The 23,282-nt window shown below is 43.2% G+C and overlaps 2 protein-coding genes across 6 annotated transcripts in view; one reads left to right on the top strand and one right to left on the bottom strand.

The window, feature by feature from the left end:
* The first annotated feature begins 549 nt into the window (after window positions 1–549).
* On the top strand, window positions 550–4,420 carry uck1 (uridine-cytidine kinase 1). The gene is made up of 7 exons (XM_073477422.1): window positions 550–723; window positions 1,165–1,324; window positions 2,057–2,153; window positions 2,252–2,394; window positions 2,469–2,563; window positions 2,923–2,971; window positions 3,054–4,420. Exons 1-7 carry the CDS (start codon window positions 634–636, stop codon window positions 3,239–3,241), a joined length of 822 nt encoding a protein of 273 aa, XP_073333523.1. The 5' UTR covers window positions 550–633; the 3' UTR covers window positions 3,242–4,420.
* Window positions 4,421–4,452: 32 nt separating this feature from the next.
* rapgef1b (Rap guanine nucleotide exchange factor (GEF) 1b) overlaps window positions 4,453–23,282 on the bottom strand; it is a 45,927-nt gene continuing 27,097 nt past the window's right edge. For 2 of the 5 annotated variants that reach the window (XM_073477417.1, XM_073477419.1), the window contains exons 7-24: window positions 22,113–22,227; window positions 21,820–22,006; window positions 20,387–20,908; window positions 19,408–19,610; window positions 13,370–13,462; window positions 12,327–12,412; window positions 11,745–11,850; window positions 10,944–11,019; window positions 10,498–10,582; window positions 9,181–9,273; window positions 8,712–8,897; window positions 7,167–7,251; window positions 6,968–7,062; window positions 6,770–6,848; window positions 6,572–6,673; window positions 6,337–6,434; window positions 5,926–6,054; window positions 4,453–5,681 (exon numbers count right to left, since the gene is read on the bottom strand). In XM_073477417.1, the coding sequence (XP_073333518.1) occupies window positions 5,531–5,681; window positions 5,926–6,054; window positions 6,337–6,434; window positions 6,572–6,673; window positions 6,770–6,848; window positions 6,968–7,062; window positions 7,167–7,251; window positions 8,712–8,897; window positions 9,181–9,273; window positions 10,498–10,582; window positions 10,944–11,019; window positions 11,745–11,850; window positions 12,327–12,412; window positions 13,370–13,462; window positions 19,408–19,610; window positions 20,387–20,908; window positions 21,820–22,006; window positions 22,113–22,227 (2,491 nt within the window). In that variant the 3' untranslated portion in view covers window positions 4,453–5,530. Of the gene's footprint in view, window positions 5,682–5,925; window positions 6,055–6,336; window positions 6,435–6,571; window positions 6,674–6,769; window positions 6,849–6,967; window positions 7,063–7,166; window positions 7,252–8,711; window positions 8,898–9,180; window positions 9,274–10,497; window positions 10,583–10,943; window positions 11,020–11,744; window positions 11,851–12,326; window positions 12,413–13,369; window positions 13,463–13,890; window positions 14,038–16,697; window positions 16,860–19,407; window positions 19,611–20,386; window positions 20,909–21,819; window positions 22,007–22,112; window positions 22,228–23,282 lie in introns of all 5 variants that reach the window. The other 3 variants (XM_073477421.1, XM_073477418.1, XM_073477420.1) reach the window with 3 other exon arrangements.

The raw sequence follows: 23,282 nt of genomic DNA, 5'->3' as shown, positions 1-23,282 counted from the left end.
GTATATTTCTGAGTGATTCATATGGTGTGTTTTTTTTGTTTTTTTTTTACACTTCAGAAACATTGAGGAAATCCTTGCTGCCAAAGGAGAGACTGTGAGGAGGGTTGAAGGAAGTGCTGCTTTGGAGATTGTTTTGGATGAATCCAGGAAAGACAAGTCACAGCATGCTGAAGACACAGAGAAATCAGACAGTGACCCAGAAAAACAATAATACTGTGTTTGTACTGTGTATATGTATATCAAGATGTGTATATTTAATTTCATAATAAACACAAATTAATCGCTAATGTGTGTGATTGCACATTAATGAGTAAAAGACAAGTATCCCTTCAAAAAGTGTCTAACTACAACCAAAAGTAAACACTAAATTGTGCCGATGATGTGTGGAGATAGTAATTCATTATATTTTATCTAAATATTGAATGCAGTTCGGCTCAAAATGTGTATAACTAGTGATTTATGTTATTTTCTGTAAATGTTGAATGCAATCCGCTCCAAACCCTCCTGTGTTGATATTTTTTTGCTGAAAGACCGCGAGCTCTCGCGAGAACTGCGCGTTGTTATTGCAATAGATAGCTAGCAAGCAGCCGGGCTATCTAGATTTCTGCAGTCTTCCTCAACTAAAGGACTGCGATGGATGCTGTCGGAGCCCTAGACGAGGCAGAGAGGCCCCGGCATCGTCCTTTCCTCATAGGGGTCAGCGGAGGAACCGCCAGCGGCAAGGTCAGTCCATTTTCAGCCCGAGGATCTCCCGATGACGGAAATTAGCATCCCGTGTAGCTAGCAGTGCTAACGTTAGCACTAATCGAACTGTCAAAGCGGCTGTCACGCCCCCCTCGGTCAGCTAGCTAATATTTTCTTGTTATTATCCATTAACGCACGAGAACATTCAGTCATTACATTTCTGGCCTGTTGACAACACTTCTTCGTGACCTTTTAACGCTTCATGCGGCTAACTAGCTGCTGTAATAAATGTCTCGTTTCCCTCGCAGCGCCAGCGGATAGTCAGCTGATAAACATTACACTGAGAAGGTCACTGATAACGCACTTCCCTCCAAACTTAAAGACATTTGTTCCCACAAAGTTACAGATATTGTAACCTAATAAAGCAGTGTGACGGGTCATAAATAACAATAGTTGAGTGAAAGACGTTTTCTGCCACAGTCAACAGTTTGCGCCAAGATCATGGAGCTCCTGGGCCAGAACAAGGTGGACCACCGCCAGAGGAAGGTGGCTATAGTGAGCCAGGACAGCTTCTACAGGGTCCTGACTCCGGATCAGAAGGCGAAGGCTCTGAAGGGCCAGTACAACTTTGATCACCCAGGTAAGGCCACAGTGGTCTTTTTCCTCCTCCTCCTCCTCCTCCTTGAGTCCTTGTGCATTGATGTGTTTGTAAACATACAACAATACTACACATTTCCCACCTGTCTACATCCTAATCCTGACATGGATTTATTCTTGTTTTGCATGCTCTTATAGTGTAATTGTGTCCATTTCCTCAGAGGTTATTCTGTTACTGGAATATGAGATCATGAAATCAGCAGCAAAAATAACATTGGACTGTTTTGTTGGACTGGACTGGATCTTCCTCTAATAGACTGATATTGAGCAATACACATAGCACACTCCAGACCCTGAAATGAATCCTTGTATATACACAGTTTTTCCCCATCAGTGTTTGAACTCAACATTGCGTCATTGTGTACTAGATTACTGTGTCCTTGAGCTTGACTGATACATGATGTTTGGGAATGTTCCACACTTCTGATAATAATATAGGTCTATCTATACATTTTTATAGGGTTCTGCATCATCATTTCTTGATAATGTGTATTAGAAAAACATTCATATTCATTTTTTTTAATTAAGAGAAGAACGGTTTGTGGTATGTATCCAAACTGTCACATATTTTTAGGAAGGAACCTGCAATCCTCCTTTTCAAGTTACAGAAACAAAGATATTTGACGACAACGGGAAATTCTGCAGTTAAGAAAACTTGCTCCAAACGGTCTCCACACTAACATCTACTCTTCCAACTCTCTTTGATATCTTGCAGAGGCATTTGACAATGAGCTAATGTACAAAACCTTGAAGGACATCGTGGAGGGAAGGGTGGTTGAAGTGCCGACGTACGACTTTGTCACTCATTCCAGGTATGAAGGAAGAATTTCACATCTTTTGCCAGTTTTCACAGATCTAATAATTCTCCTCACTGCTGCCTCTGTATGATAAACCGTGTTTGTTTTTCCAGGTTGGAAGACAAGATCACAGTGTACCCAGCGGATGTGGTCCTCTTTGAGGGGATCCTGGTCTTCTACCCGCAGAAAGTGCGGGATATGTTTCACATGAAGCTTTTTGTGGACACAGATTCAGACGTCAGACTGTCTCGCAGAGGTATCGATGTCTCCCTCGTGTACAATATTCTAGTTGTTGCCACAGCATATTAAAACACCTCATTTCATTTGTAGTTCTGCGAGACATGAGCAGAGGGAGGGACCTGGAACAGATTCTCACTCAGTACACAACATTCGTCAAGCCTGCTTTTGAAGAGTTTTGTTTGCCTGTAAGTATGACGATCATCACGGAGTCAACAATTGAAATAATCGGCATCTATTTTTGATAATTGATTAATCAGTTTGAGCTTGAAGAGGAGTTTGAAGATTCCAGCTTCTTGAATGTGACTATTTCCTGGTTTCTTTACTCCTCTATGACTTGTTAGTTGAATATCTTTGAGTTATGGACAAAAACAAGACATTAGAGGATGTCATCTTAAGCTTTGGGAAACAGATCGACATTTTTAACCATTTTTCTGACACTTAATAGATCAAACAACTAATCCATTAATCGAACAGACAAGAACAGCCCTATCATGTGCCTTTTTTTCCCAACCCTTATATCTAAAGACATTTGTTTCTCTTGCAGACAAAGAAGTATGTAGATGTCATCATTCCAAGGGGAGTTGACAATATGGGTAAGTGTTCCCTATGATAAAAATGCTTTTTCTGCCAGTTTTTCCAGCATGAATTCTTTACAAATCATCCGTCTTTCACCAGTGGCCATCAACCTCATCGTGCAGCACATCCAAGACATACTGAACGGTGACATCTGCAAATGGCAGCGCGGGTCCATTAACGGGAGGACCTTAAAACGGGCCATCGCCGAGCAGAGCGACCTGCAGAACGGAGCTGCTAATCCTCCAGGGAAGAGGGTGCTGTTGGAGCCCAGTTGTCGGCCTCACTGAGGACTGAGCGGGTGGACGGATGTGTCCAGACTGTATGATATGAGCTTAGAGATTTTCAGATCGTTGCTACTGAATTGTGCTGGATGGGTCGGCAACTTGCGATGCCAATCTCAGCCGCTGCGGCATTTTTTAAAGGAAAGATTATCCACAATCCCACAGTGGTACAAGCATTCAATGCTGTGACCTCTTCATCTTTTACCGTAATTACTGGTGCATCAAGCTAATACTCATATATAATATAACAGTCTTTTCACTTGTAACAGTCTTCCATAATATGGTTTGATTTTTCAGTGTTGACTGTGGTTAGATGACCTGTTACTGATATGGAGGGTTATGGGGTATTTAAATGTTTAATTTTAGTCGAGCTTTTGCACTTTGTCCTATATTTATATCTGCTTTTTATGGCTTCATTTTGGATTATTCCATTTAAATTATTTGAATTCTTATTTGGTATTGCTATCCTGCGGCGTTTCCTGTGTGCTTTAACTTATTTAAATCACATCTGGCCAGATGGCTGCGTGTTAAATTCACCCAAAAATGCAAATTCAGTCATCATCTACTCACCCACATGCCAACAGTTTTGTAGCTCACAAAACATTTCTGGAACTTCACAGCAAAACAGTGTTTTGCCGCATTCTCCTTACTTGTACTTGTACTCGGGACTTGTTTTAGAATGTAAAAATACCCAAAACCAAAAATTGGCTCTATACACCTTAATCCAAGTCTCCAGATTACCCGAGATGTAAACTGATTTGATAAGACTTTATTCACACCCTTTTTAAAACCAAAATCTTCACTTGAGCTGCTAAGCTAAAAGTGATAATACACAGCCCGTTTGAAGTGGGTGCACAAGCTTGACCGTACGTCAAGGGTATTTAATAATATTTTTTGCGGTTGTATAACATTTTAAAACAAGTCCCCAACAACTTCAGTTGTTGAGGAGAATGCTTTAACGCTGTTTTGCTGTGAAAATTCACCCGACCTTCCACCCGCACGAGGGTGAGTAGATAATGATTGAGTTTTTATTTTTGTGTGAACTCATCCTTTAAGTAATGTCACACCTTGAGTGGTATCAAGTGCTTCCTCTTTGATTTACAGTTCAATACATGCCTTAATTTTTAAGTTCATTTTCCACTGACCATTCTGTACAACAATAAATGGAAATTCTATGAAATGTTACTTGAAATGAAAATGAAACTTCTGAGAGCGTGTATAGAAACAGAGCTGTTTGTTTTATTGGAGTTTGATAGCACAGTGTGATGTGTTGGTTTTGACCATTATCCCAAAAAGGGATCGAAATGATTTTACTACAGCACATTTTGGAATGACAAACACACAAGTCGCCGAGGACTTCAGTCGCACGCAAACACTCGTTCACACACCGACATTGGACTGGGATGTGATTGTGACTGCCTGATGGTTCTCTACACCTGAACACGGCACACAATGATTCAGTATGACATACATAGATCACAGCATCTTTAGTAATTTATCTTTTTGTGTTTTTGCTTTGCTTTTTTTAGTGCACATATGTATGGCACTTTGGGAGAAGCTAAGCTCTTCTCATAAGCATAAACATCCTTTTTAAGAACAAAAGGAGCACTGTATATAATACATTTCATAACCATACGTGATTCTTACACAAAATGTTTCAAAACAAACTCAGTCTCTAACGGTCATCCTCTCTTCAAGTTCAAATCTCCTCACAGCCCCCCACAGCAGATTCTCAGGTAGGCGGCCTGTGTCTTGACGTCACAGTTCAGGGCAGGCGGCTCTGGAGGTTCTGCTGTTCGGGGGGTGAGTCGAGGAGAGGGTTGCAGAAGATGACCAACAAATGGCACATACATAAAGGAAGAGGAAGGAGCAACTCGAGGAGTAATGGACCATTCAGCTCAATCTCACACACACGCAACAGCTCCACTCTAAAACAGAGAGCCCAGGGAGCAGACTTTGGTTATTTCCGTAGCGTCTCCCTGTCCGCTCTGTGTGACTCGTCACTCCTCCTTGGCACCAGGCTTCCTCCCAGTTTCACCATAGTCACTGAATCTCTCCCCCTGTCTAAACGCCAGAGCCGCAGTAATCCCAATTATAATCTCCCAGAGCCGTGGAGCTCTTTGTAAACCTCAGCCACGCTTCAGTCGTCTGTAGTTTGTTCAGCATCCCCCACAATGAGTCTCTCATTAGCTCCAGCGGATAGCTTCCATTCGTCTTTTCTCTCAGTCTGTAGTAAAGTGGAGTTAGTGTCATGAAGCACAGTTGGAGGTCAGTCTTGGAAAAGGCCCACGGGCCCTAGGTCTTCTCCTCGCGGTCCGTCTTGCGCCTGGTGATGTTCCTGGGCTTGATCTTCAGCGACAGCTCCCACAGCGCCTCCTCCGCCAGGTGGTCACTGAAGTCGTTGAAGAATGAGACGATGTCTTCGTTGCGCTTCAGCTCATAATGCCTGCGATGAGAAGAGGTCGAAGTTTGATTAATTCAGTCATTCACTCAGTGAGAAGAAATAAACAGCCTGTGTGGAGATGGCAGTGATGCTTTATAATATTAAAATTTAATGAAAGGCATACATTGTATTTCCTGCCAGTGGCAAACAAATGATGACATTTATTACTGTGATGGATGTCCACAAAGCTCTCTAATAATACATCAACATTATGTGCATCCTTTCATCGTACTGTAAGTGAACTTACACTTGCTGGAAGCGCCGCATGCTGTCCAGGATGTTGAACTGCTGCCAGCGTTTGGAGAAGTTGACCTTCCCGTCAATGAGGTCAGGGTTCCCAAGGTGGACGAAGGTCAGGTCCTGGAGAATGAGACCCCTGGAAGAAGGAGGAGTTGTGTTAAAGGAGTATTTCACCGCTGGAAACATGGCCCTTGCATATAACTGGACTGTGTGTGCAGCAGAAAGATGCAAATATTTTTGAAATTGGTGCTAGATGAGACGTTTTGTGTCGTTTGGTGGATTTTTGCAGGCAAAATGTAGATAATAATTTTGAATTTACATATACGACCAACATTGTAGTAATACAAAGCTGGTTGAAAATCGATAAAGTTCCTGTTTCAGTTGAGGCAGACATGCGCATATACATTTGTTTACTTACAGGTACGGGATGCATGGAGGCTCCACTTCAGCCAGAGCAGCTCTGTATGCTCTGAAGGAGGAGGAGCTGTCAATCAACGTGCAATATTCCTCCAATCCCTGATAGATGGATGAGCAGATAGAATAATATGAGAGAAAAGCGTTAGACATAATCATGATACTTCTCTATGATCAATACAAATAGATGTGTAGATTCTGAGATGGAGATCTTGGCAACATCCTCAAAATCCTCTCACCTCTGAGGTCTGTTTCTGCCACTCCAGTCTCCTGATGGGGGCAGAGTCCAGGGCGGACAGTATTGCCAAGTAGGAGTTGAAATTATTCAACTTTCTTAAGTGCTGCAAGAAGAAATTTGTATAAATGTGTTAAAAGAAAATGTTAAACAACAATGAAAAGACATGACAATTAGGATTTTTGAGTCTAATGTGACGAACCTTCATTATCTTTATGAACTTGAGAAGCAGCTTCTCTCTGTCTTGGGCTTTCTCCTGCTGGATTATCAAAGAGCGGACCCTGCAGGATAAAGAGGAACAAACAGTGTGGTGGTGTAAACATTTATGTGGGCAACATGGTGTAAGAGGGAAGCCAGGAATACCAATTGAGGCCATGAAGCTTGTGGTCTGGGGTCTTACCAATAGCTCATGTTGTTAAAGTGCTCTGTGAACTGAGTCAGGTTCGGACTCTTCTCCTCATTCTGCTCCTTGGCCCAAAGCAGTACCTCGGGAATCTGAAGGAAAACAGGAAGAGGAAATGATTGGGTTGGAGCTCAGTGTCTAAACACAATTAATGTCCATAAACACTGGGAGGATTAACACAAAGAAGCAACTGTACCTCAATTTTATAGAAAAGCTCCGCATCGAGGAGAGTGAGCTGATCGGCGATCTCGTGACTGCGGAAGTCATGGAGAGTTCCAGGCCTGAGAGGACACACAAAGTATTAGTCTTCACCTTAAAGTTTTACATTGCATTACATTAAATGTAGCCACAGGACCGATTGACAGAAAGGACTCTTTCAGGTCTGTCCATGTGGTGCAGCTTAACTTCTTTACAGAAAGTCAGAAAGTTAATCTCAGAGCGTGAATCTATTTTTTTCTGCATTTCTAACTAATTTGGGTCGCCACAGCAGATCATCTCTTTCCATCTCGCTGGCACATTGGGCCCTGCCCAACACAGCAAGGAAATCAGATTCTATGATCGGCAAATTTGATTTGACATAGGATTTTTTATGCTGGGTGCCTTTCATGACGCAACCCTCCCTATTTATCCAGTTGTGCAACCTGGAGTTTTGTGTCTTGCCAAGGACATTTCAACATTTGGGCAGGAGGGGGTGGGGATTGAACAGCCAACATTGTGGTCATTGATGACCTGCTCTTTTTTAAAATACATTTGTGATACATGAATATTAAGTGATCCTACTCCTACTGAAAAATTGGTTAAATGAGTACTACATTTTGCTGCTTGGTAATTAAAAAAATGGTGATTAAATGCTTTAAAGGCACCTTGAGATTGAAATAACAATGATGACTGTGTGACTTTATTGCATGTCACACTGTGCCAGATGTGTCTGATTAAATCTTGTTTGCAATCTTGGTTACAGATTTCATGATATCAATTCGAGGAATGTCATATTACGTATAAAGAGCAGAGGCTTTTTATCACCTCAGGTCATCCATCTGATCTGTTCATGCAGGCAGGGCATAAATAAATTAGCACTAGTACAAAGTACAAATGCTAGGCAAATATGCAAGTGGCTTTAGTAGCTTTTGTAGATTTGCTTCACTCACCAGCCGAAGACAGGGGTAATCATTGGGAGTGGCTGGTAAAATTTTAAAAGTCACTAATCATTTGGATTATTGACAAAAAAAAGCTTATTTTTTTCCTATTTTCCATTTCTTTATTCAAGAATGCCGAGCTGGCCAGGGTATTCTGGTCCTTTCCTGTCACAGTCGGATTTCTGACATTGTATTGCAGATCATTTTTGGCAGCCAAAGGCCTGAGTAATTCTGCTGTTGGTAGAGTGAGATCCCGAACCACCATTTTGAATTGAAGATGAAAGATTTTTACCATTTCTTTTTCTCACAATTGTCAGCTTTCATCTTAGACGGCCTAAAACATTTGTTGTATTTATACTCATTTTATAATTTCTGAATCTGGAAACCGGAAACAACCTCAGACATCATCCTGATGAAGGCAACATAGCTAAAATGTTTTGGGGAATAAAGCATGTGGAGAAGAGTTGTGGAGTGTATTTCAATATCGGATTCAGTTGAAACATTATCAAATGTCAAACAAAACACTGTTCGTTATCCTCGAAGGTACTGACTCAACACATCCCATACTGGTATCAGTGGAACCCGACTCTGGACCCCAACAGTACCTTGCAGAGACCCCTCGGGCAGCAAGTGGCTTGAGGGAGTTAGTGTAACGCAGCAGCTTCTTCTGCTCCACCTTATCCAGGATGTTCTTGCGGAGCACACGGGCGAGGCTGAGCTCGCCATTGCACACCAGTGTGAACACCAGGTCCATCAGCTGTTTCAAGATGTCCTCCGTCAGCTCCACCAAGCTGGAGGCAAAAAGCAATTTAAGTGGTTGTTGTGATAAAACATGAATTAAAGGGAGATGTTGGAACAAAGAGAGCTCTCCGGACGCTCTCACGGAAATGGGGACATCTTTTCTGATTATAGCCGTCAGCAGAATAACAATAAAGCTCTTGGGATGATTGTGTACAAATAAACATAATTTAAGGCTCCAGTTCACTGTGAGCGAGATAATAAGACTAATATGAATGACTTTTATTCTTATGTTTCAACATCATGATTTTTATTAATGAATTCCGTGTTACTCACCACAGCTCATCAACCACACGAACCAGCACAAAGAACGTGTTCTTGCTGACTCGCTTCTTGAAGGTGTCCGGACTGTGGCAGAACCTAGTGTATGTGCACTGTGGTCAAGGACAATAAAACAATACTGTACAAAATAAATTAAACGTGATAAACAAGAGTTTACTCTCTTGCAAATTTATGATATTGTGAAGTTTTCCTTTAAAATAATGTGCATCCTTCCACTATAAAAGGGAATAATCATTTAGCTTGTACCCCACACATTTCTCTTTTCTGTTCTGATGTTTGTTAAAACAACAAATGTACTTATTTTCAATAACAGTTATAGTCATTGAACAAAAACAGTTGTTTCTGTTAAATGGCAACTCCCCCAATTCTACTTTTCAAAACCTGGCGCCTGCATTACCCACAATGCAACCCAGCCATAAAGTGGCATCACTGGCGGCAATTTATCAAATTTCACGCAGCTTCCTGCCACAAAAGGCTTTGTTCCACCTTTTTCACATAGAAGTACTCTTCGAGACCTGTAAACACACAACTTTGTTCTGAAATGTTGACCTGAAGTTTGAGCTAGACGAAAAGTCAGAAGTCACCGAAGTAATAAAAATTCATCCTGGATGGAAACATGAAGGTCCGCAACGTTCAGGGCAATCCATCCAATAGTTGCTGAGACATTTAACTTGAATGTCAAATTTATGGCGCCAGAGGACTCATCAGGGGATTAAGTCATAAGGACACATCATCTGGACACCATAGAAATCTGCACAGAATTTGCACCTATTCATCTGATTCATGATCTCATATTGAGATATTTTGCAGAATATATAATAAAATTCATGGGAGTCATAATGATTCATTCTCTGGGCACCATGAATGTCTGTGCCAAGTTTCATGGCAACCCGTCTCGATGTTTAAATGTCTGTCTGGAACAAAGTGGTGAGCCAACAGATCAACAATGCCATTTCTGGAGTCATGCTGCTAGCATGTTTTAAAACAGTGGCAAAACATTACACATTGAAGTTGATTCCGGGGAGCTAGCTTTTAGATAATTACAGGAAAAATCTCAGGGTTAAAGTTCATGATCCCTGGCACACAAACACAAACAGTCCCCAACAGTATCCATCAGCAGAGTATTAGGGATTTTCTGGAAGTCTCAATCTTTGATTATTTATCTTTGAGAGCAAACAAGATAAAGAAGTCTTTCCTTAGTAAATAAGGATTTAAAAAAAACAAACATCACTAGGCAGAGAAAAACAGCCTTCTGCCAAGAAAACAATGATTAAGTTCAGAGTGACACGTTGAGCGATTTGAAAAGGATATCTGTAGTGTAGCTTCTTAATGAGGTCCTCGGGGGTTATAAAAGTCCTATATGTTGTCAGAAAGGCTTCACAGTACAAAACAAGATCTGTCGAGCAAAAACAGAGGGGAAAAGCAGCATATTTCAGTTGAAGTGCAGCCAAAGTTCCCAATTAACTAACTAAAGCTGAAAGCACATCATCAAACGTGAAGGCTGCAAACCCAGACTGACACATTACAGAGACTGAGGCTGTCTCAAATGCTCCTCAGACGAGGAGATTAGCAAAGTAAAAACACATCAGTCAAACTCAAGAATCAGACTTTACAAATAAAAAATAAATCTGTCTTTGAATAGACAATGAATGCAGGTCTGTCAAGCGAGCAAAACAAAGCTGCTCCAGTGACCCTGAAGCCCAGTAACATACAAACACACAGGCTGAGTACGAGTCTTAACGTGGTCTGTACTGTACCTTTGCGGTCTGTTTCTGTAGCGTGGACTAATAGAATATCTCCTGATCCAGCACGAACGTCTGGGCCATCATCATTCTGGGGAAAATAAGGACAGTGAGCGAGATGCAAAGATATTAAGAGAAAATGAATGCCAGACAGAAAGATGGAGAGAGACGGATGAGATCGGAAGCAAGAGAGAGAAGAAAAGAGTGGTTAGAGTTGATGTGGAGTGATGCAGTCTAGCCCAAAATGTAGCTTGCACCTTCCCTTCATCTGCCTGTTTTTTTCTCTCTGAAAGGCCCCCACCTCTCCCTGTCCTGCACCAGCTCCTCTGATGACGAAGAAAAAGTCAGACTTGTGTGTGATAAAAGCCCCACCACTGCAATATGTCTTCTGTAACAGATCTAAATGTCATCACAGACTGTGAATCTTCCTGCCTTCTATATCTGATCTCTCCCTATCTCCTTTTGTAAATCATTGCTGTCACATTGCCCCTAACCTTGCAGAGTGGTGAGCAGCATTTTCACACATCTGTCTATCAGACTGCACCACACAGGACAAAGAAGGAGGAGGAGGCGTAGGAGGAGGGCGGTTTCTCAATTTCAGCCGTGCAGTTCCGCAGAGTTTACTCCAGAGGGCAGCAGCGGCTATCAGTGGTGGATCTCTGGATCTGATTTCACATCTGAGTGACTCACAGTGACCTTTAGCCTTCGCTGCACTAACAGGATAAAATGTGCTTTGTATGCTGGAGCTGAACAGTTCTGTCACAGCAGATTCCTTAAAACAGGGCACGGTATCAGTGATGGACGTTGTTGACTTACTTCTTGTTTTAGTGTTATCCGGCTCATAATCTCCTTGTGGTCTATGAGGGAGAGCTCGTCCACGTCTTCCTCGTCGCTCCCAGCCGACTCAGTCGACTTCTGCCTCCTGAAGCAAATACACAACTGTCATCAGAACAGAAACACTCACCGCCTTCTAAGACAGTGGTGACCGTAGCCGTGTCCCAAAGCCATACTGTATAGTAGAGCTGACAGAACACAAATTGGCAACTATTTTGTTCATTAATAAATAGTTTCAGTCATGTTTTCAAGCAAAAACATCAAACAGTTATTGATTTGAGCTTCTCAGATTATAAGTTTTTTTCAGGGGGCATGAGTAGATAATGACTGAACTTTTTTTTTTTGGGTGAATTTATCCTTTAACTTTTCAACGCATGATTTTATCAGCACATCTACAAGTGACGTTCTGTTCTTTTTCATACTTAGTTATACATAAAGAGATGCCATATCTATAAATCCACATGCTCTGGTCATATAATGGTCACATGTTTAACATGTACACATACTGTAAACAATTTATTTATGATAGTGTAACTAACAGGATGTGATCTTTACGACCCGTACCTTTCCTTGTCCAAAGCCTCTTTGCTGTTGGTGGATGGCATCTGAGGGGTGGGGTCTTGTAGTACATCATCAGCTGTGATCGTTTCCTAATCAATGTAGGGAAAAGCAATAATCAACATCTGTACTGTAGGTTACATGGAACATCATTGGTGAGTGGTTCCATGCAGTGACAGAAGGCTGGCTACTGATGAGATCGGATGAACCAACAGTGCATGCTACACTTCTGGTTGAGGAGAGGATGGATGCTTTGTACAAATGTCTGGATCTCTATGTGTACAAAGGATGTTATCCCTGGACTTAGATCAGGGTTGAAGGTGATGGTAAAATGCAACTTTTCCTCAGTAACCCAAAACAGAAAGACACCAGAGGGTAGAACTCACACACACTGAAACTGCACCAAATGTAAAACTACAAACGCAATCTCACACACATCCACTAGCTCTCACTTACAGTTACACACACCACAGCCCAAACATGCCTAAAATACACCCACAAACGCACGCGCTGGGCCCAAGGGAGTACAAACACCACCACACACACATGTACGCTGTCGCACATGCACAAGAGCACATAAGCTGTTATGGGGGAATGTTATTGGAAAATTGAAAACCGGTGAACCATTGAGAATCCCTTTTAGAGCAGCCCCATGTCAGGTGTTAGATTGGAACAAGGTTAAATGCTCGTTACAGTTGAAGCGCAGCCAGAGAGACAGCAATCACCTTGCCAGGCAGTCAGAGCAACATACACATGGACATCTTTCTCCACAGACACCAACCACAGCACATGAGTCCCTTTGCAGGCAAACCCGTGAACCTGAAGTCATGCTCAGTCAGGTTTGGCTGCATTCACATTCCATTTCTGCATCTTCAGTTCGGGAGATGAATCAATGAGAGCTGCTCGGCGCAACAGATGATTTTTGTGAGTGATATCTGCCAGTCAAACGGCTTCCAATCCCTTGCTGCATTTCGAATTGATTCATATCCTGAAGCGGTGGGATGCTGCAAATGGAATCGACCTTTCACCCGTGGCGGTCAGCTACTTACTCTGAGGGAGAGAGGCAGCTCTCCATTGGCCTGGCTGGATGAGTACAAGTTGACGTACTCCCCCTCCCCGCCCTCGTCATTCGCGCTCTCGCTCTACGGGAAGAGAGGAGGGACACAAACCCAGGCGTAAGGGAGCGGAGAGAGGGCCAAAGAGCTATCAAGTGTTGTTATGTGGGCTAGCCGAGGTTTGGTGTTGTACAGTGAGCGGTGTGTTTTCCAGCTCATGACCACCAGGTGGCACTGGAGTGCGCCATTTGTAAAGGTAATAGTATTTGCTGGCAAAAAGAACATGCAGTGCAACATGCTCTACTGGGATTCTTTAAGACCAATAATCAGACAGCAGACAATTTGTGGGCAGTGATAATTACAACAAGATGCCACTAAGTGAATGAGTCACTATATTAACATCTGAACAACAATACTGAACACCAAAATGTTGTAATCTGCCTGAAGCGTCCAGTGTCACATTTTATTATCTGTCCTATGCTGTCGCTTCCAGCATCTATCCTGTGTAAGCTCACCGCTGAGGTGTGGAGAGAGTCAGTGAGAGAAGACTCAGAAGGAAGACAGACAGCCACAGAGCCCATTGAGCCAGCCAGGGAACCGTTGGGCCCACCCCCGCTGCCATCCAGAATGGTGGCATTGGTCAAGGCAACCTGGTCCAAGCTCTGCGATTGGTGGAAAGAAACGAAAGCAGGAAAGAGAAAAAAAAGAATAAAAATAAAAAAGACAGGACTAAAAAGGATCAGAGAGGTGACGAAAGAGCAGATAGGAAAAGAAGCTGAACAATAGGAAGGGGGAAAAAGTCTTCACCTCATTCTCCAAACCTCCATTAAGCCTGGACTATGAGAGTGATGTGCCTGAACATGAAATGCACTGCACACACACACAAACACACACACACACACACACACTCCCAGTAAATTTAAAACTGGAACCAGTGGCAAACAAACATCTCCAGTTAGATAACATGGAGGATGACAAGACAGAAATGTTCAACAAGGATAGATAAGCTAGCATCAACTGTGAAGGATGTATGTGTTTCGGGAAAAGGTGCCTCAACAATGTGTGTGTGTGTGTGTGTGTGTGTGTGTTTGTGTGTGTGGGTGTGTGTGTGGCCACTGGAGGAGATGCCTGTCTGCAGGGGAGTTAGTGGTAACCTGTTTTGACACGTTGCACATTTCAGCCCCGTTTCAGCATACCAGCATAGAGAGGCTCATACACAGATCAACACTGCACACACTCGGCCGACGCACACACACAAATTCATGCACGTGTTCATGCACAGACACACAGGATCAGTTGAAAATAAAGGACCATCAGTCCCCCCTTTTTCTTAGCAGCGGTTTTAAAAAGTGCCGATAAATTTGGGACATCAGCAACACATACAGGGGGAAAGACACTTCTACTTTAAAATCAAGTACGAGTATTTCTTTCTCTTTCCATTCCACATATGCAAAGCAGCTTTCCTGGCATTCCTTCCCCTCAAAAAACATCATGCCCCAATGAGTTGAGGAATGCAAACATTCCACAGAAAACAGACAAATGGGAGGTGTGGAGGTGTGTGTGCATTTCGGGTTGAGGGTGGGGGGGAGGTTGCAGCATGGCAAAGGGTGAACGGGAGGCTAGACAGATGGGAGAAAGTAGAGAGTGCTGGGACAAGAGACCGACACTGGAGGATGAAGCAGAGAGGAGAGGAGAGGAGAGGAAGGAAGAGGAGCAGAAACAAGAGGAATGTGTTTTCCATCAGGTCCATCTGGTGCTGCATTCCACTGCAGATATCCTGAGGGAGATCCACACTGGGTGCCTCGCACACCATGGGGTCATCATGGGTCATCCCCTCCCAAAATACTGACAAACCACTGTAACACATAGTCCAAGCCCTAGTGCGCCCTAGTGAGTGCAATATACCATTTATTAACCACAAGCTAATTCATTAACAAGAACGTGTTGATGGCTGAAATGCTCCAGTTAGACCAACAAAGATCTCTTTTGTTATTTATGATCACAAACTAACTATTTGGATGAGCTGCTCCACTCACACAACTCTCCCAATGCAACGCTGAGGCAAACTGAAAAGAGGCAAAAAGCAAGCCTGTCACGATAACTACATTTTTGTCGGAGGATATTTTGTCCAAGAAATACATTTTACTGATTAAATGATAATACAATTGCATAATAATGCCAGTATAGTCTTTCAAAGAGCAATAAACTTTTAATTCTTAGTATTTGTGCCTGACTTTGTGACATCACTACGTCATTTTGTCACACATTTGCTTAATTTATGCCTATAATCACGATAGAAGTGAAGCTAACTGGAAGCTGAAAAAAGGACAGAGCAGACGGAGACATGGTGAGCGGTGCTGGCTCAGGCCTGTGTTAACTGACCAATCAGAGCAGACTGGGTATTTGGGAGGCTTGCCTTAAAGAGACAGGAGTTAAAACAGAGCGTCTCAGAGGGGGAATACATTATGGCAGCACTGGACAGTATGAGGAAACTGATGTGTTTTTTAAGCATTATAGTGTGTAAACCTACCAAAAATAAAACTATGAACCTGGCTCCAGGGTGTGACTATTTTGGCTGCAAACACACCCAAAAGTCTGTAAAGTGCGACTTGACATGAATGAAAATGTAAGGTGCACCAGTGCAACCAGTGTGAAAAGTTAGCCTGGAGCCCTGATGAAGTAAAATTGCACAATCAAAAGAATAAAATAACATTTTGGTGCTACGCCCAAATCTTAAAATGGTCAGGAAAGCCCATTCTTATGGGTGGTGACATTCTTATAAACAAACATGCATGTAAACACAACAGGCAATATCAAGGTCAGCAAAAATGATTTAGTTCACATACATATATAAGATATGTATGATAAGATATGTAGGACACGCCAATAACGTAATTATCGTGACAGGCTCGGTAAAAGGCTCAAATAATTACCTGTCATGTGGAGGGCTGATAAAGTGCGACACACAAACACACAAACTAGGCTGCACAGAACCACAACACACTCAGCACACTTTAATATATCTAAAAAAAAAAAAACAACACACGACAAATCAACAACTTCACACTGCCAAAACAAATGCACACATGGACGGGTGGATGAGCAAAATCAAGGACCACACAGCAACCAAATGACCGACCCATGAGGGATGGCCCCATCAGAGGGGCAGGGGCAGATAAACAGACTGTATCACATATGGAGCACACAGAGGTCAAGCCGCCCCGGGACCAGTCCAGGACCACACAGCACCCACACCGGCATGAAGAAATGGAGGTGGAGGGATGGCGGTTTAAGCATGGGGGGTTAGGGAGGGGGGACTCACCGTGGGTGTGGTCAAGGACGCTTGACCAATCAGGTAGGAGTTAGAAACGGACATGCTGAGGCCCAGCCCAGAGCCCGCCTCCTCCATGGCCGCGACAGACGGCTGGAGGTGGCAGGAGAGAGAAGAAGAGGAGGAGGAAGAGGGGGAGGAAGAGTGGGAGGCCTGAAACAAAGAGGAAGAAAGAAAGGTAGAAAAGATAGAAAAGAAAGTGAGCGAGAGTAAATGGGGGTTATGAGAAGGCAAAGAAGGTAAACAGGGTGTTAAAGGAGAAAAAAGAAGAAAGAAAGGGGACAGTTGATTACACTAGTAAGCAAGACTGAATTAGAGCAGATTTAATCAAAGTTCAGCAGCAGTGTGAAGTCAAAGTGGTGAAAGCGGGAGTTCAGTTGTTTTAGTTTTACCAAAGTCTTCCTAGAAAGCACTAATTGTTAGAAGGTCATGTGATGAACACAGGTTACACACATTTTTTTCTACTGTGACACTCCAAAAAACTCTTTGAACGTCACGCTTTACAGAAACCAGGCCAACTACAACACGTTCTAAACCGGGCCAATATTATCCGCTCCGGTTTTTTTTCCTCACCCAATTCCTTATCCACGCAGCAGCCGAAATGACTTTTTTTTTTCTTTCTCTCTCTCTCTTTTTTTTTTTTTTTGCAAAGCCGTGTAAAGTCGCCAAAGCGTGTAAGCCTGGAACATGGGTTTATGGAGGAGGCAAACAGGCTTATTCCACTGGGCCACGAGCTCATCAAGTCCAAAACATGAGGCCAGATTAGGCCTCGCAGCGGGAGTGGAGATGAGTGCAGCTCGACAGTACGCTCAGACAAAAGAATGATAAAAATAAAAGCTGGGCACACGGCTCCAAATACACAGTTGTGGTGGCAGGGAGAGGCCAGCGGACAAAGGGAAAGAAGAAAGGCTCTCTGAGGTGGCCCGGATAGACTGCCACTCAGCCAACAAAGTCTATTTTCTTTACCGGGCTGTGACACTGTACATGCACCTATACCCTGGAGAGGAGTGTCATCTGTTTACTGTCTACAAATGTACTGTCCTCGCCACATCAAAGCTTTAGGCCAACCACAGATCAATTTGTCACCTCAAATATGTATGGCAGGCATTAGTGAAGGAAAACAGGCAAGTGTGTCTCATGTGAGACGATTTGGCAGACAACAGACCATCTACCAGAACATCAAATGTTTTGCTGGCTCTGCTGCTCTACAGTGGTGATTATTAAAGGGAAATTCCAGTACATTTCAACCTGCTGCATTTTCCCTAAATGTGGCCACTGTGACTAGTTAATTGCCCTCTCCGTAAACCAACATGGTTACTCCAGGAGGCTACTTTCTATAGCCCCTTCTTTACAGCCTGTACAAGACACAAATGTTGCACCCTGAACAGTGAATTGTTGTTTACATCTTGAAGCCAGCAGTGGAGGAGGAAACGGTGATGAATTGATGTCTGCAAACTGGGAAGTCAGCAAGGTCCGAGAGCCCCTTGCACTCCGAGCAAAAGACGAGATCAACCATCATATAACAGTAAAAGATGGTACGTTATTGTTACTGTTTAGAAAGTCCTGCCCGATGCTTATGTTGTACGTCACATTAAATATTCATGACTGTGTAAGTGACAATCAGGGCTAAAACACCTTTAGGTAGAATTTACTATCAGTTTAACACTCAAAAATCTAATCTGTTTCATCAGGACTGTGTGAGTATGGCTTGAACAGATTTGCTTCAAACTAACCAAACAACCACTCAACGGTCATCAGATTCCAATTCAAATGCTGTGCACCAAACTGTGATTGGTTTATAAGTACTGACATCATATGTTTCTAACTGAGCCCCTCCCACTCCAAACCAGTGAGAAGAGCATTAAGAAAAAAGAAATGCGCAAATATCTAACTGAAAATAACAACAACCAAAACAGCTATAACTTTGGCAGACAATAGTGTCAGACCTCATACTGCATCTACTCACACTTTTTTGTGTCTTTGTAGGTTTAAAACTCACATAGCTCATCACAGTGAGCCCTCCCCTGCTACGACCTGTCCTATCATGTCTCTTCCTCTCTTTCCTCTATGAGTCTGTCAGACTCTTGTCTCAATTAACCCAGACACCGACCCAGATTAAGATAAGTGGACTGGATCTGATGTGGGGCTGATAAAGGCTGGTCTTATCTCTGACTAACAACCAAACACCTCTGTGTGCGCGCAGACATCTGCTTCAGTCACAAAAACGGCGAGTGAGGGAGACAGAGAGATTAAGGCAGAGGGACTGAAGAGGTGAGAGAGATAATAAGGTTGGAGGAGGCTGGAGAGAAAATTGATGAAGATTACCACTGAAATGTACTTAGCCCCAGAATGCAATCTGCATTCTTTCCCACTCTTTCCTTTCCAGCTAGCACGAAGACGTCGGGACGTGCACCGAGCTCTACTGCAGAGGGTCGTTTATATTGTTCACATGTGCCGGTCATTACAACACTCTCTATCACATGATTCTAACCATCTGAAGGCTACACAGCTTTAAAGTTTTGGTCAAAATTTGAGGAAGACGAAGTGAACAATTTCAGGAATTTTAATTACAGCTTTGCTCATACAGTCCAAATTAGTTAACCAAACCATTTCTTGCAAGAGACATTTACTTTTAACCGTGGTAGTTTAGAGAAGATGCTCTTTATCAAAGCACCGAACTGCACATGCAGAGGTCTCTTACCAGTTGCCTTTGTTTCGGGGGCAGCGCTGGAGGCAGCATTGGCTCATGCACTGAGTCAGTGCTGCTGAAGGAGTCGTTGAAGCCATAGACCTCCTGGAAGCGCTTGTTGCGCTGCTCGTAGATGCTCTCGCTCTGCGGCATCTGGTAGAAGACGGAGGGCTGCGGCTCGGAGTAGTCTTCCACAAACTGCATGTACTGGAGGACTGGAGGAGGGAAATGGATTAGATCATAAAGAATGTATTGTTTGTTTTGGATTAGGGTTAGGTTAAGTTAGGTTTAAAATGACTTACAAGTGACACATTTTTTAAACAAATGGTAAAAATCGAAGGGGCAAAGGCAGCAATATATTGACTTTTTATCCCTATTAAAAACTACAATTGCACTCAGAGTGCATACCTTCACTAAGGCCCAATCAATTCAATCAGGCCTAATCCAATATCAAACATATATAAATCCACTAGATCTGGAATTTTATCAGGATTGACAACAAATTGTACTTTTCATCAATATCCACGTATTAGTCCCAAGATGAGATCACCCTGATGACATCACCCCAGTCTTGAAATCATACTTGCACGTAGTCATACATTGTGATAAGTTTTTGCACTCACAGGAAGAGGCAACTGTATGGAATGACATAATACAGTAGCTTGAGAGGAAGTGATGTAGCAGGTGTGTCAGGAAATGACCAAATGTTGCCCTCTCTGCCCTTGGAGTCGGACCCATTGTAGCACATCCTGGTAGTCACTTCCTGCCTATTCACAGCGTAATATTTCCTTGACATAAGCTATGTTTCAATGAACTAATCACCAAGTGGAGCCAGTGTCCCACTGTCCGATCCTAAATCATCCTCATCCCTCCCTTTATTCTTCCCTACATTAGATTCTTTGTCCCTTCCTTTGCCTCATTTAAAGGATTTCTTCCTTGCTTTCATCACTCCTTCATTATGTCCCGTATCCCCTTCTTTTCCCTCACTTACTGTGTCTGCTTTTCTTTTCTGGCAGTGGTGGTGGGCTGGCGGGGACATCTGCATTCTCGCTGGCTATGTACTGGGCGACGAACACGCCCCCATTTGTCTGGGGCATGGGTGAAATGGGCGTGAAAAGGGGAAATGGCGGCGTAGGGTGTCGCTCCTCTTCTGACAAGTTGTCATATTGGGAGGGGTAGCGTTCATACAGCACCCTGGATCCTGCGTCAGGGAAGGGCGGCGTCTGGGTGCTGCGCCGCTTCTTCTGGGGCAGGGCAGGAGGTGCGCTGATGCGTGACTGTAAGGGATTGGTTTGATTGGGTTGCGGGGTCCAGTATTCAGGCTGCTGCTGGGGTGGAGGGGCGCTGAAGCGAGGATGTGAGGGATGCTGTCCGGGGACTGGGGAAGAGGACTCGCTGTGAGACTCAGGCAGGGGGCTCAGGCACCCTCCCACCGGTATTGGGGGTAGGTTATCCCCAACTGACAAGTCCTGGTGGAGGAAGTCATAATCCGGGTCGTAATTCTCTGTGTTGTCTGAAAAGGTTAAGAAAAGGTACAAATGAAATTGTGATTCATCATACATTCAGACTGAATCATCAACTTGAGTGTAACTTAAGCAACTTGATGAGACGAACAGTTTTAATGACACACACTAGCAAAGGTTTGTTAGGTTCCGATAACTGGTTTCTTTGCTGCTAAATACCCAGATTTGATCAGCTCTGACCTTAATAAATCATCTATTAATCCTTTATGTCCCCTACATGTTCTTCATTAGCAAAGACCAGTGCAGAAAACATTAAGGCAACATAAGCAGGACTCATATCTATAACCAACCTGGAATACTACCTTTAAAATGACACCAGCGGTTGACTTCATTAGCTTGAGCTAACTAACTCTAATCCTGTTATGGTTACAGTGCACGGAAACTTTTGGGTGCAGTCTGGTTAATGTGCTCTTTGCAAAGCTAGTGTCTCGGTGTGTGGTTTGTGAGTGAAAAGAAACATCACTCCATAACGCCACTCTATGACCGCAAATGGACCGTGTGTTTCTGTAGTTCAACAAGAACAGCACAGAATGATTCCTCTCAAGAGAAATGATCATTTGATCATGTCAAATGCAGGAGAGTTTCTTAATGCATACCTTTAAATATTTTAAATTTAAATGGTTATGCATCTGGATCTTTAGTACTTGTAATCAACATTTTATATTCTATGCTGCTTAACACCATGTTTAATGTGAGCATTAAATGGACCACAAGTAAAGGATGTAGCCACCAAACGCTGATTACAGATCTAAGCTGAATCTTTGAAATTGGTCTTTTATAACTTTAATTCATCGAAAAATTGCCATGCCTTATCAAATTCAAAAGGATTTGAACTAAATAGGAGGATTCGATGCTAGATTCAGATTTAGAACCCCAACCATCTGTTTGTCTGTGGTCTTACCAAGCGTCTCACAGCTGGTGTTACGAGAACACTGACCACTGTCCTGCTCCATGGAGGAGAGCTGCTCATCAGACTTGCTGAGTTTCCCCATGCTGCTGCACGGAGACAGTCGTGGAGAGTCACCGCCATAGGACTGGCTCCCCCCAGAGAAACGCCTCTGAAGGAACTCTTGCTCATAGTCCTGCTGCTGCACAGACAAAGAGAGAAAGTTAGAATTATTTTTCTTGTACATGAAGTTGATATGTTCTCAAACTGGCGCTGAAGTTACCCCATAATGGACCATAGTCCCTCACCTGTCTGTGGACGCTGCAGGGCAGACTGGAGCCACGGCTCATTGGGGCGACCACTGCGACCCGTGTAGGCGAAGGGGCTGACTGACGCTTCTTTGGTGGAAGGGCAGGTGGAGGGCTATTGACAGATAAACAAAAATAGCACAGTAAAATAACAGCAATGTTGGATGTTTCTAATGTATGCCAGAGGCAAACTCAATACAGACAATCGGGCAAGCACGCAAACACAGCTGTCTCTGACATGTATGCACACACACAAACCCATGTATGAATACATGAACACACGCATTATCATCCCTCCTCTGGGGTAGTGAGATGAAAGTGAGGGTGTTTCACGTTATTCTCTCTCTCAGCTATGACATGAAGCTGTCCTGCTTGTCAATCCTAAATTCTCTGTGAGTTAATACCAGGTCAAAATGGGGACGGAGAGCGGAAACAAAAGGCACCATGATATGGAGGCCAGCGAAAAAAACACTGCAGAGGTCAGTCACACACTCTCATGCACTGGACCGTCTTCTGATTGGATGATGAATTCTTCACGGGATGCCCAGGATGACACAAACTTTGGGATAATGCAACCATGCAGGTCGAACACACTTTCATCCAATCCAGAAGCTTTATGGGGGTCTAGGGTGGGATGTTACAATGAGGACAGATGATCCTATGGGCTAACATACTTCTCCTTCTGAGAGGGTCTCCTTTGGCCAGCGTCAGCACTCAACTGTGCTCTGTTCCCAGAATCCAAAGGGAAACCAAAGATGAAACAAATTGAGAGAGACAGCAGAAAGAGTGAGGCAGGGAGAGACAGAGCAACAAACAAACCAAAGTGCACTGTATTTAAGTGTGAAAGTTGAAGGATTGTGAAGAATTTGGAATTTTGAGCATTTGGAGCGACAGTTCTGCAGCTGGATCGCTTCAAAAACGCTTCACACCAAAATGATTTTTGATTTTCAAAATCAAAACGTTCCAGATCACTGAAAATAAAAAGACAGAAATCCCCCGTACATACCCACATCCTAAAAGCCCTTTTTATTCCTCATTTGATATCTGTGAAACATGTTTCACAAATGTTTAAAGATAAGTTAACCTCAAATGCAGAATGGTCACTTCTGCTTTTATGATCACAGTGCAAACAGCCACAACGTTTCTGTGGTCCTTTTTTCCTCTTTGGAT

Source organism: Pagrus major, chromosome 12 (genome assembly GCF_040436345.1).
Source record: "Pagrus major chromosome 12, Pma_NU_1.0".
Classification (NCBI taxonomy): Eukaryota; Metazoa; Chordata; class Actinopteri; order Spariformes; family Sparidae; genus Pagrus; species Pagrus major.
This window is presented reverse-complemented; position numbering and strand designations above follow the sequence as displayed.

Bases quoted from the DNA above. Each gene is read 5' to 3' on its own strand.
- uck1 (XM_073477422.1), top strand. From the start codon at position 634: ATGGATGCTGTCGGAGCCCTAGACGAGGCAGAGAGGCCCCGGCATCGT. The intron at 724-1,164 runs GTCAGTCCATTT...TTTCTGCCACAG, and splicing joins GAGGAACCGCCAGCGGCAAG to TCAACAGTTTGCGCCAAGAT. The intron at 2,395-2,468 runs GTATCGATGTCT...TTTCATTTGTAG, and splicing joins CGTCAGACTGTCTCGCAGAG to TTCTGCGAGACATGAGCAGA.